A 13719-nucleotide genomic window follows, 5' to 3' on the forward strand; every position below is an offset into this window, starting at 1 on the left:
AGGGCCATCTTCTAATCGCCACGTGTATTGACTGTTCTGTCAATTTAAATAGTTAAAGATTAAAAGTAAAAATGTATAAAAGTTGCCTCCACTAAACCCATGGGATTTGACTACCTAATCTTTAAAAATTTTAAATTTACTAGCTAACTTTTTCATTTATATTATTTGAGCCAATTAGAGACTTTTGAATTTTAAAATTTGAATGCGTAGTTTACCTTTATAAATTTAGTATATTTTATATAATTTATATAACTACAAATTTATTAAAATAAATAATTAATTTAAATTTTGTATCCGAAGGATTTCAAAATTACTTAAAATTAACCAAATTCAAAAGATAGAATAGTCGAATCAAAATGGCCTAAAAGTTCAAGTAAATTTTATATATTTTTACCTAAATTAATATCAGAGGATTTAATTGTGACACGTATTATAGTATGAGGACCAAATGGATAATTTAGCCGAGTAAAATGATTCGGGGCTCTCCGTTTCTCCCTCCAAAACAGAAAACTTGTCGTTGGCGAGCACGGATATACGAAATTTTATCCGGATCCGAATCCGAATCCGAATAGGACGAATTTATCGAATGTTAAATGAATATGATTTCATACCCGATAAATTTAGATTTGGATATAAATTTTATTTCCTATCCGATCATAACCCGAGTCCAAACCGGAGCGAAATTAATTTTACATTATATAATTTCATATCATATTTAAATTTGTATTATAAAATTTTAAATTTTAACATAATATTTTTTGAAAAATAATAAAGAGAAATAATTATTTTGTGTTTGAATTTTCAGGTTTAGATTCGGGTTCCGGGTTATTGGACGGGTTGAGTTTTCAAAATCCATCAGGTTGGGAATTCGGGTTCGGGTTTTGAAGAAAAACCCGCCCCGAATCCGACCGTTGACATCCCCACAGAGAAATGGAGAACCCGCCCCCATTCTCTCTCTTCTTTCTCTCTCCTCTCCTCTCCTCTCCTCACTGTCGCCATGGACACCGACGACGAGCCCTCGTCGTCGTCGTCGGCGGCGGCGGCGGCGGAGGCGGAGGCGGAGGCGATTCGGGCGGAGCCGCCACGGATACGGCGGCTGGAGGAGGCGGTGGTGAACCGGATCGCGGCGGGGGAGGTGATCCAGCGCCCGGCGTCGGCGGTGAAGGAGCTCGTCGAGAACAGCCTCGACGCCGCCGCATCCTCCGTCTCCGTCGTCGTCAAGGACGGGGGCCTCAAGCTCATCCAGGTCTCCGACAACGGCCACGGCATCCGGGTACTCAAAGCCCTAAACCCTAACCCTAGAACTAACCCCTGCAAAACCCTAGCCATCTTGCAAATCAATCTCCTATACCTGCTGATTAGAATGCGACTGTGTGGTATTCAATCTAGTAGAAGGTTGGAACGGCATTTTGAAATGGACCCCTTAACTGCATTTTTTCTATTACCTCTTTATTGAGAGATTTTAGGCAAGTACATTAGGAATTTTTTATCAAATCGATTGATAATTTAATCAAATTTAATGTATTTTATTGTTTAAATTACTTTTTAGAAGATAAAATCAGAACAATTAATAACTAACAGCTAATAGAACTGCTAAATTTAACAAAAGTGTCAATTTAATTAACTATAATAGTTCAAAACAAAAAAAGAAGTTTATGAAGGTGTCAATAAAGAGAGGAAAAAAAAAAGTAAAGTTGAGGGACCTATTTCGGAATGGCGTATAGCTGAAGGAGTCTCCATGTATTTTTACCTTCGCAGAATTTCTTGCGTCTTAACCCTCTAATTAAGGACAACAGCAAGTTGGTAGGATTTTGTATTTTAAAGCATGAGCCTTTTGTGTTTTTGTGGGGTTTTATGTGATTTCTCAGTAATTTTGGTAGTTTCATCTATTTTCTTGAATCGTACTCTATTTTGTGTAATCATTTAACTAGACATTGCTGATTTTTCTGGTGTGAACAGTTAAAAGTTAATGAAGAAGATAAGATAAAGATAATTAGGATGTATATGATTAATCTGTTAAGCTTATGGAGCAATGCCGTTGTGGAAAGTTAAGATTTTTGCTTGTTAACTAATATGGATTTGGCAATTTTTTATTATTTTGTACAGTGCATTCATTGGCAGTTCCCTATAATCCTGATTGAATCTGGGAATAAGTTATACATTAACAAGTAATAGGACAACTTTTGATGAATGAAAATTTCATTTTGTGATTGCACCCTGAATCATATCGTTCCAGATATTATGTATTACACGTACTAGCTACTTATCATACTCCGAAGTATATTGGATAAGTTATTCTAGCATCCAACCAGGCTTTTCACGTATTGAATCCGGTATTTTGGTGATTTGTGATCATAGAGCGAAGCAGAGTTATACTTAATAATTTGAGTTAAAAAAAAAGAGTATAAACTTCAAATATTTGGATGTATTATGTACTTGAGTGAAGTGTTGACTTGACAACTAGTACTACTATTTATCTGAACTACGTTTGCACATTGTGTTGGCAGTACGAAGATTTGTCTATATTATGTGAAAGACACACAACATCAAAATTATCTGCATTTGAGGACCTACAAACAATCAAATCAATGGGTTTTAGAGGAGAAGCCTTGGCTAGCATGACTTACGTTGGCCATGTCACAGTGACAACAATAACTGAAGGGCAATTGCATGGTTACAGGTAAATATACATAGGACTGAATTCTAGATGGTTTTTGGCAATTATATTTCTGCTTTATTTAGAACTTAATAATTTATTTTTCTATTCCATTCAGGGTATCATATAGAGATGGTGTAATGGAGCATGAACCGAAGCCATGTGCTGCAGTTAAAGGAACACAGATTATGGTTGGGAGTTTTAGTTGATTTGGATTGTTTCATTCTTTAGAATCTTGCAGCAGTATTTTGTTTAGAATATTAACATATTTAGCCCCTGCAAACTTATGCATGTATATATGGATAACCTGTAAAATTTGATTTTCATATATACTCTAAAAAATCATCATTTTTTTACATATATATATATATATATATATATATATATATATATATATATATATATATATATATATATATACATATCCTTGTAATTTACAGAAATGCATGTCTTTAAAAAAGTTATTAGTAAACAGAACTAATTTTCTAAATAGATCGGGTTACTCCTCAATTTAATGGTATTTTTACAAGAAACAACACCATCCACCATGGGGTGCATATGGAAATTCAGCTTTTGCCGCATCATATCTTAAAATACATTATTTTACTGGGTTAAGTATGTAAGATACCTTTGTATATGAGACTGAGAATCGAAATTTGTTTTTTGCATAGGTTGAGAACCTTTTCTACAATATGATTGCTCGTAGAAAAACTTTACAGAACTCCAATGATGATTACCCAAAGATTGTAGACTTGATTAGCCGCTTTGCAATACATCATACAGACGTGAGCTTTTCCTGCAGAAAGGTGAGCCATCTTTTGTTGCTTTCACACATGAACTACCACAGCTGATTAAGAGATTTAAATATATACAATCTGCAAAATCATCTTTTGTTGTGGGGATTTATATGTAAAACCTCCAATGTGATTTTATTTCATTTCATTTCATTTTGTTTTATTGTTGTTCCTTATCTTCCTTTTGGATATAGCATGGCGCAAATAGAGCAGATGTTCATACGGTGATTGCAAGCTCCAGGTTGGATTCCATCAGAGCTGTTTATGGTGCTTCTGTTGCTCGTGATCTGATGGAAATTGCTGTTTCTGATGATAATCCTGCTCGATCAATTTTCAAGATGGAGGGCTTAATTTCAAATGCCAATTATATAGCTAAGAAGACAACGATGATACTCTTTATCAATGGTATGTAAAATTAGCATGTCAAGATATTTCGTATTTTTGAATCAAAAATGATTTAGTCAATATGCAATATATATATGCTAATTTGCAGCAGGAAAAAGTAATATTTCTCTTACTTGATGTTTGAAGTTGAGTGATTTGGTTATGCCTTAGAAAAATCTTTCTTTCAGGCAGGTTGGTTGAATGCACTGCCTTGAAGAGAGCTATAGAAGTAGTGTATGCTGCAACATTGCCTAAGGCATCAAAACCTTTCATCTACATGTCAATCGATCTTCCGTCTGAGCATGTAGATGTGAACATGCATCCAACTAAAAGAGAGGTATGCTGCTAGAAATCTATATGGAAAAAAAATATTATCTCTGGAAAATGGAATAGTAAAGAGATTATTATCTGTAGAACAATGATCCCTCTTAAAGTGATTTTTTTCATAGTTATGTACTCCTCAAAAGTTAGTTTTTTAAATATGAATACTTATTTAACATCTGAATATTCATATCAAGGATTTAAGTACCGTGGCACGGGGTCGTGCCGGAAATTTGCTAGCACGGTACAGCACGATGCGTGTCGGGCCGTGCCGATGCGTGTCGGTTACAAAAAATGTATGTGTGCCAACATATAATGGCATGAAATATTTATTTTCTTTAGCAACAAAATATGTCAATCATTTATTATGTACTTTTATGAAATCTTTTGAACTTTATTGAGAAAATTACTTACTGATTTAAAGAATAGAGGGTTTTGAGTTGTGCCATCGGCACAGAGGCTGTATCGTGCCAATATTTTAGTGGCACGATACGGTATGGTGGATACGGCCCGTGCCGATGGGCACTTAAATCCTTGATTCATATATGCCGTTTGAAAACATAGTTATAGATGGATACACATGTACTTGGTTAAATGCCTCTCTTTGAAAACATTTTTCTAATTCAGAACCAACTTCCCCTATAAATTTGATGACTTCTGAACTTAATTAAAGTCATTTCTGTAAAGAATACTTAGAGCGATATGCATGAAAAATCAAAGTTTGAAGAGGTATGCAGGTAAATAGATTATTTTGCATAGAAATATAGAATCCCCTTATTCTCACTATATTTTAATTGTGTAATAGTAATGCGTTATCCTTTCATTTCTAACATACTTGGTTAATTTCCATTTATCCATTTGCCAATTTGCAGGTAGGCCTTTTGAATCAAGAGAGTCTTATTGATACCATTCAAAATGCCATAGAATCAAAGTTGATGAACTCTAACACCACAAGGATATTTCAGATTCAGGTAATTTATTTGCTCGCCCTCTTGAAGCAATTGTGACCCTACATTTCCTTCCAGTAAAGAAATCTGTTGTGTTTTGGTTTTATAGCAAACAATTGTAAGCCTACATTTCCTTCTGGTAAAAAAATCTGTTGTATGTTGGTTTGATAATATAGAAAAGTAGCTGTAGCGTTAAAACATATTTTAAATACTACTAGCATCAAAACATATTTCAAACTCTACTGGCATTAAAACATATTTCAAATAGCATTATGGTGAATTCATGTAAAGAGAGGTCGTATTCCTAATTTTGTTCAACCAGCACAATCATGACATATGTTAAAGCTGCAGGTAGTACTTAGAACTTTTTCAATCGAACCTTCCATCTTGAGGATGGGATTTCTGCAACAGGAGAAAAACTGTTTAGTCGTCATACAAATTATTATTATTATTATTATTTTTTTTTCTGAATATGAGTATTTGGTTGTTAGGTTGAGTGGTAGTCTGGATTCAAATCCTCTCTGGTTTACACATTGGCTGAGAGGTGAATAATTCTCCATAGTCCATCCATAGATTTTATCACATTTCTTCTATTGGGACAACAAGGTAGAGCACACTACAATCATGAACTTTATTCTAGGTCTCATGCAAGCGTGCCTTTTGCTTAAGTGCGTGCCTTTTGCTTAAGTTTTCCTGCATTAGGAATGTTATATCAATTGCCAGAGGGCTAATGTCAAATTGATCAAGGTGGTAGCGTTTGCTAAATTTTTCTATCAAACCTTTTTGACTCTAAATTTGTCTCTAATTTCTTATAGCATTTTTACAAGTTTTAAGCATTTTACAATATTGTTGGAAAATCGGACTACCTGCTAGATTACATTGTATGTAGAGTTATGACATTTGTTTGGCTGGTAGGAAAAGACCAATTCTTGTATCTTGTGAATCTTTCTTTGAAATATATTATATATTTTTATGTGTTAGTTTTGCCTTCTGTGGCTAATTTCCAATGCTCTTTACAGGCTGTAAATTCGTCATCAGCAAGTCAATTTAATTCGCGAAAAGATACTGATTGCAACACATCCACACCTGGTATGCTCTGCTGTTGCCTTTTGTTTATCAGGCTACTTGAATAATATGTAGCAGTTTTGTTTTCCAAAGTAATTACAACAGTTTCCTTAGTCCAAAAAACAGAAGCTTTGTTAAGCTAACAAATAATTTGGAGCTTTTGCTGTAACGAGAAGCTGAGTTGAGTTTTGGGACCTCAAAAGTGGAAGTTGCAATTTGAAGCATCTATATCTGCGACAACAAGCTGTCTAGATGATTTTAATAGCTGTTAGTGCTTCTTTGAATAGCTCTACTCAAACGGCATTTCTATAGAAGCTCTGTCTAAGGGCAAACATGCCCTTATGATGTCGCATTTACATTTTTCTCGGACATATCATATTATTAATCCTAACAACTCTGATTTTGCAGCAATAAAATCTCAAAAAGTTCCAGTAAATAAAATGGTAAGAACAGATTCACGCGATCCATTTGGAAGGTTGCATGCCTACTGGCAAGATGGACAATGCTCACAGGATGGAAAGAAATCTGACCTTGTTTCTGTGAGGTATAGTATGTTATTTAGTTGTAACTTCCTCATAACCTTATTATTTGCTCCACTACTTCCTTTGTGGTTACTTCTGCTAAAGTATGTTGAAGTGAATGTTATTGTTCAGCCAACAAACTTATAAAAAAAATAGGGCTTTTACAGCCATATCCCTGCAAAATCTTCTATTTACAAGTATACGCCTTCTGAACTTGTATTATATATCCCTCGAAATTTCTGTTACTCGCAGATTAACATTACCTCAGTTATGTTCCTACAATTTCAATTTTAACAACTTTCCTACAATTTGTTCCATCTAACAAGCAAACCAACTTCCATTGTTCTAACATTTGTAAAATGGTTTTGCTTCATCTATACTGTTTGCTGACTTGGCAAATTTTTAAGGTTGGTTTGGGAATGAAATATGTTGACATAGCATGTTTTAGACTATAGACTAACAGGACTTAACTATTACAGGGAGTAAATTTTACAGATGCTTAACCTTTACGATTGAAACTCTTATAGGATGTAATTGAACTTTGGAATTGTGGTTCAAGGATGAAATATAGAATTAAGAAATAAATATGTAATTAACTAGCCTTTATACTTTTTTAGGATTGTTATTTATTTACCTTTAATCCTCATCTGCAAGAAATGCCGTGAGATCAAGGAGGAATCCCAAGGAATCTGCTGACTTAAGTAGCATCCATGAGCTTCTTAGTGAAATTGATTCTAACACTCACTCTGGTGAGTTCATGTCAAACATGAGCCTCATCTTGATCCTATCATGCCTTAGATTGGCTTCCTCAAATCTATTAAAGATTGATATCTCATGCTGTTTATATAGGTCTCTTGGACGTTGTTAAGAACTGCACGTATATTGGGCTTGCTGATGATGTTTTCGCCTTGCTTCAACACAATACACTACTGTACCTTGTTAATGTGGTAAATGTGAGGTCGGTGCTTCACCTCATTGCTCTTCTATTTTACTGCATTTTCAGCTTTCATCGGTACTATAGATATTTAGGTAACTATCCATGCGTCGATTTAGATATATATTAGTTTATATCTGAATTTTCATGTGCAGCCCTTTAAAACTTAAATTTTTTACATATATAATCTCGTACTCATAATAATTACCGCGTTACAAAAAGAACTTTTCTTAATGAAACCAGCTTTTACCCATGAATCAAATGACCTGCAAACTTAACATATGTGTAATTTTTCAAGATACTGCATTTTTCAGGCAGATTTTACCAAGTCAGGTAAGTAATAAGCTCGTTTTGTGGGAATGCATAGGTTACTGATCCTTAGTTTTTCACATCATTTTCCTACAAACCGAATATAAACTCACAATCTGGATAATTGTTATCTGAACTTATTCTAGTTATTTTTTAATATATATATAATATATATACTCTATATAATGATGACTGTTTTCTAATTTGATCTTGTTAATGATAATTTTTTCTATTTAATGATAGTTATTTTCTAAACTTGCTCCATTTAATGACAATTTGTTTTTCCTCTTTCTTTTATATCAGTAAAGAACTCATGTACCAGCAAGTAATACGCCGATTTGCACATTTCAATGCCATCCAACTTAGTGAACCAGCTCCACTTCAGGATTTGCTAATGATGGCACTTAAAGAAGAAGACTTGGAATCCCCTGCTGATGAGAATGATGATCTGAAACAGAAGATTGCAGAAGTAATTGCTTTTCCATTCACCACTTATCATCTTGCCTTTCTAACACTGAATCTGTTTGCTATTATAAACTGATGGATATATTGACCTGTTAGTTTTCGATCTATAAAAAGGTGAAATTACAGGATATTTTGCATATATAGCCTTACAAATATGCGAAATTGTGCGAATGCCGCTGCAAAGTGGGTTTACTCACGTACCCCTAAAACTTTGTTATTTGCAAGTGTCCCCCTGCCCGGGTATATATGCAAAAATGTTTCTGCATATACCTCCTGGAGATGCTGGAATGCAAATAAATACAGTTTTTAGGTTCACATACACAAATTTTTGGTGCACTTTTCAGGGGTGTTTGCAAAGTTTTGCATGTTTTCAGTGGTGTAGATGAAAATAGAAAACACCAATCATATAAATTGGTGTTGTTGCAAGTGGCCAATTCTGCTTCATTGGAGAATTTATTTCCTACGCATGGTGCATCACATCAGCCTGTGCACCATGTTTATGTTGTCTACATTTATTTATTGGCATAAATGATCATTCTCGGAACTGTGACTGTAGGTTTTCTAATTCACATACGTGAAATTGTTATTAAGTAATATCTAAGACAAGAAAATTGGAGAAATTTTGATATCTGTTGTTCTACTCAGCATCTTAGGTCCATTTCTAGTTTTCACTTTGCAATAAAATTTTCAGTTGGAATAGTCAAATTTGTTGGAGGTAATTGTGGTTTGTTTACGTGTAAGATGTTGAGGGTTTATTTTCTTTTCTTTTTTTGTTCATGCCAGTTGAACACTGAGCTTCTCAAGCAAAAAGCCGAGATGCTGGAGGAGTATTTTTGTATAAACATTGATCAAGACGGAAATCTGATGAGACTTCCCGTTATACTCGACCAGCACACTCCTGATATGGATCGTCTTCCTGAATTTTTGTTGAGTTTGGGGAATGATGTAAGTTCTGTGTCTTATTTTTGGTCTTGTAATTAATCATTTATTCATCTTCTTTTGTTTTTTTATTAAACATGAAGCATTTAAGGAAAATTTAATCATTTATTCATCTTCTTTTGTTTTTTTATTAAACATGAAGCATTTAAGGAAAATTTAAGGAAGAATTTGGTAGTAAATGCTGTAATTATTAGGACTTTTATTAAGTGTTTTTTTACTCTTTGTTTCATCTTTCTGAAAAATGATATTAGTGATCCTAAAATTGTGTTTGTAAGTATTTTAAAGCCCATATCAGACAGTTCTAAATGTCTTTGATTGCTTTATCTGGCATTGCCATTCTTATCTTTCTCCTCCACTTTTCCGTTTCTACAATAACGTGATGACTTCTGTTTTGGCACCTTCAGTCCGCTGCTCAACTTTTGTGAGCAAACCATGCCTCCATTCTATGGGACTGTAATGCATTGTTCGAATAATCTAATATGCAATTTTTTAAATCAGTATGATGCAATGTAGTACAAAACTGTGTATGGATCATTTCACAAGTGTGCATTGTGGTCATGTAATGTGGGGTAATTTGGTCCTTAGTTTTGAATTATGGGCCGAAGTTGCAAAAAGAAAAAAGAAACCTGTCCTTTTACAAAAACCAATTAGTTTCATCTGTGTTTGCAAGTAGTAAATTATTCATTCTGTATGTTTTATGTTTATAATAATATTGTGGCAAATATGTAACTAAATCAACTATATAGGTTGACTGGGAGAATGAGAAAGAATGCTTCCAAACTGTATCTGCTGTTCTTGGGAATTTCTATGCCGTGCATCCTCCCTTTTTGCCAAATCCATCAGGAGATGGGATTCAGTACTACATGAAAAACGTGGACAAAATGTNGTATGTTTTATGTTTATAATAATATTGTGGCAAATATGTAACTAAATCAACTATATAGGTTGACTGGGAGAATGAGAAAGAATGCTTCCAAACTGTATCTGCTGTTCTTGGGAATTTCTATGCCGTGCATCCTCCCTTTTTGCCAAATCCATCAGGAGATGGGATTCAGTACTACATGAAAAACGTGGACAAAATGTCAACTGATGAAGATGCACAGAATAGATTAACTAATTCAGGTAAGCTAATCAGACATTGCAAATGATATTTCTACATGAATATAAAGTTTGTATTAGCTTGCACAGAAAATATGCAGTAATTTTGTGGCTAATTTAGTACAACAAACTGATGAAAGTAAAGTGTTTTTTGTTTTATTTTGTGTTGCAACAATGCAAAATTGCACAAATTGTTCTGTAAAGTTGGTATCTGCATGCATGGCCCTGAAAACATTTCTTGCTGGCAAGTACACCCCTGCTGGGTACGTTTATGGAAAAGCAATTTTGCATTGTACTCTTGCTGGGGTATGAATGGAAATAAATGTGATTTTTCAGGGTACGCATGCGAAAAACAGCTATGTTGGGGTATTTTTGTACAATTTCAAATATTTGTAGGGGAAAATGCAAATGCAAATGCAAAAAAAATATCCAAATCATGTTCAGTACAATTTCATCTGGTTCTTGTAACTGCTTTTTACCCTTCAAGCAGCAGTCAGGAGTTTGACAAACCAAGAGTCCTGGGCTTCTTTCCTGTGGCAAGAAGTCGAAACAACCTTCTGCAATGCAAAAGCGGAAGCTCCGATTTGAAGCTTCTGGCTTTGCTGTTGCACAAAGCTGTTGGGAGGATTTCAATAGAAAATCTATTACAGCTTCTTCTAAAAGCTCTACTCAAACAGTACTATTCCAGAAACTTCAGCTGGTCAAACATGCCGTTAACATGGAAATAACTTTTTTAAGTTGAATTCAGTAAAAATTAAACAGTACAAGTGGCTATCTAGAATTGTTTCATTTTGTGTAACCTTATTTGACCTTTTGAGTTATGAATTAAACAACAGAAGAAGATGTGGATTATGAACTACTCGCAGAGGCAGAAACTGCAGGGGCTCAGCGTGAATGGACCATTCAGCATGTCTTGTTCCCATCGATGAGGCTGTTTCTCAAGCCTCCAAAATCATTGGCAACAAATGGAACTTTCATTCAGGTTGTTTTCTATCTCAACTCAATGCATATTGTGTAATATTGATCTTAGTGTCTGTTTAGTCTAGCATCTAGAGCAGCTTAACAACTCCGAAAAACAGCCAATTGTTTTGAAGATAACAAATCTGAACCTTATGAAAGCCAAGATGAGCATTTAAGTCACAAAGCACAAGTGTCCATTTGAAACTCGTGCTTCTGCCACATTGAGAAGCAGTGCGGATACTCGATTAAAAAAACAGAAAACAAGAAAAGTTGTTAGTGCTCCTTTGAACAATTTTACTTAGAGGTTACTTATTTTCTGGCTAACTGCCCCTTTTTCTCGTGAGTTCAACATGAATGCAACTAATATCTAGGAGATTTTCAAATGGGGAATCGGACATGGGTGTCCATAACCTCTTACCATANAACAGAAAACAAGAAAAGTTGTTAGTGCTCCTTTGAACAATTTTACTTAGAGGTTACTTATTTTCTGGCTAACTGCCCCTTTTTCTCGTGAGTTCAACATGAATGCAACTAATATCTAGGAGATTTTCAAATGGGGAATCGGACATGGGTGTCCATAACCTCTTACCATAGTTTCACTTTGTTTCCCAACCTTTAAATTGTCAGAATTGGGTCCCTGTTCCATTGCAATCCCTTCCTTTTGTAAGTTTCTTGTAGTAAATGGTCCACATAATTGCCATGTATTAGCTGCATGTGCAATTTTTTACACTTCTTATTTATGCCTTCGTATCGATTTTGCTTAGATGGCAGTTATATGGCTGTAACATGCACATTTGCTTCCACTAATGGAAATAGAGAAATTTTGAAGGAAAAGTTATGATTGTAACAGAATGCGAAGGACCGGATTGTAACAGTTTAAAAGGATGAGGACAAAATTTAAGCTTAAAATGTTGAGGATCTCCAAGGCATTCATTCTAAATAATTTTTTCTTTTGGCCGACTCTTGTTCAAGAGGATGTTAACATATTTCCCTTTTTTCCCCCTTTTGATAAATTTCACTTAGATTATGTAGGCCTATGGACTCTTACTGTGTGCTTTCAAACAGGTTGCTTCTTTGGAGAAACTCTACAGAATATTTGAGAGGTGTTAGAACAACCCTGCAACAAAAACTCGAACATGTGAATATGGAAGAAAAATGAAGATAATGGAGTGGAACAACATTTTTGTCGAGTCCTTCGGAAAGGGATCTGAAAGATTACAGTTCTTCCTTTTTCTGCCTTTTTTTTGGCATATTTGTTACCCTTTTTTTTCTTCTCCTTTTCTGTTTTTTTTTTTTTTCTAAATAACTTTTTACCCTTTTGGTTTTTCGGAAGGTTGTAATATATGTTAAAGCTTGTAAAATCTTGTAAAGCTAAGGAGCATTGAGCTGTTCTATTGCCCTTTCCTCATAATTAGAGAAGTGTTGTTTAAGTAGAGCCGATAAAAATATGAAGTTACTCGTTTTTATTGCATGATGTTTTGATCTGATATCGATTTTTAATCAGGTTATAGCATTTTGAGCAGTGACCAGGCTCAAGAGATTAAAAAAGTTAAATATGTTAGGATTAGAATTGTCTTGGAATGAGTGATTATCTGGAATGTGCACAGGTATGCGATTGTAGGGATGTGAGCAAAGTGTAAAAAAAAAGAGGAAAAGTTAGGGACTAGTTGTATAATTAATTCTAACGGTTAAGAATCAGATTACCAAAAAAAGAAAGAGAAGAAACGAAAAGAATTGTAATTTCTACAATTGTAGGTTTACCAAATCCTTTGGTCAGATGTAATTATAAATATAGTATAGTTCGAAATACATGCAGTTAAAAATATAATAATTATAATTATATGTATTTTTTTTGGTTGGATATAGTAAAAAGTACTGCAACTATAAATAATTTATTTAATTACATGCAGTTGAGAAATAATTTTTAAAATTTTATTATTTTATATATATAATGATGAGATTTCTTTTAATATAAAAATTATTAGGAAGGTAAACTTAGTTTTTACTTAAAGTTGGAACTGCGGTTGGAATTTGCGATCAATTTGAGTTTTGTTTCAATTGCTGCAGTTGAACCACCTCCTGCAATTTCTACTACTGCAGTGGTTGAAATTAATATATCAAATCAAATACCAAATTTATAACTATACGTAGTTATAACTGCAGTACAGTTGCAACTATATACAATCAAACGACGCGTTTTTAATAAAAAATAAAAAAAAAAGAAATGCCAAATCTTAAAAAAAAAATACTTTATTAATTACCGCTAAAACCCAAACCCTTATCCCCTACGGCCCCGCCCCTCTCTCTCTCTCTCTCTCTCTCTCTC

The 13719-nt window shown here is 34.2% G+C and overlaps 1 protein-coding gene across 2 annotated transcripts; it reads left to right on the forward strand.

Annotated features, from left to right (window-relative positions):
- On the forward strand, positions 964–12703 carry LOC109725397 (DNA mismatch repair protein MLH1-like). Of its 2 annotated transcripts, XM_020254560.1 has the most exons (17): positions 964–1273; positions 2508–2680; positions 2775–2847; positions 3328–3462; positions 3645–3855; positions 4023–4171; positions 5028–5126; positions 6122–6191; positions 6576–6711; positions 7343–7437; positions 7538–7646; positions 8235–8400; positions 9180–9341; positions 10082–10198; positions 10397–10457; positions 11270–11415; positions 12459–12703. In XM_020254560.1, exons 1-17 carry the CDS (start codon positions 998–1000, stop codon positions 12501–12503), a joined length of 2223 nt encoding a protein of 740 aa, XP_020110149.1. In that variant the 5' UTR covers positions 964–997; the 3' UTR covers positions 12504–12703. The 2 variants fall into 2 exon arrangements, with proteins under 2 accessions (XP_020110149.1, XP_020110150.1); XM_020254561.1 differs by lacking the exon at positions 3328–3462.

This window comes from Ananas comosus, linkage group 20 (genome assembly GCF_001540865.1).
Source record: "Ananas comosus cultivar F153 linkage group 20, ASM154086v1, whole genome shotgun sequence".
Classification (NCBI taxonomy): domain Eukaryota; kingdom Viridiplantae; phylum Streptophyta; class Magnoliopsida; order Poales; family Bromeliaceae; genus Ananas; species Ananas comosus.

Excerpts from the sequence above, each read along its gene's own strand:
- LOC109725397 (XM_020254560.1), top strand. The coding sequence starts at position 998 with ATGGACACCGACGACGAGCCCTCGTCGTCGTCGTCGGCGGCGGCGGCG. Across the intron at positions 3,856-4,022 it reads GATGATACTCTTTATCAATG|GCAGGTTGGTTGAATGCACT; the intron begins GTATGTAAAATT and ends TCTTTCTTTCAG. Across the intron at positions 10,458-11,269 it reads GAATAGATTAACTAATTCAG|AAGAAGATGTGGATTATGAA; the intron begins GTAAGCTAATCA and ends ATTAAACAACAG.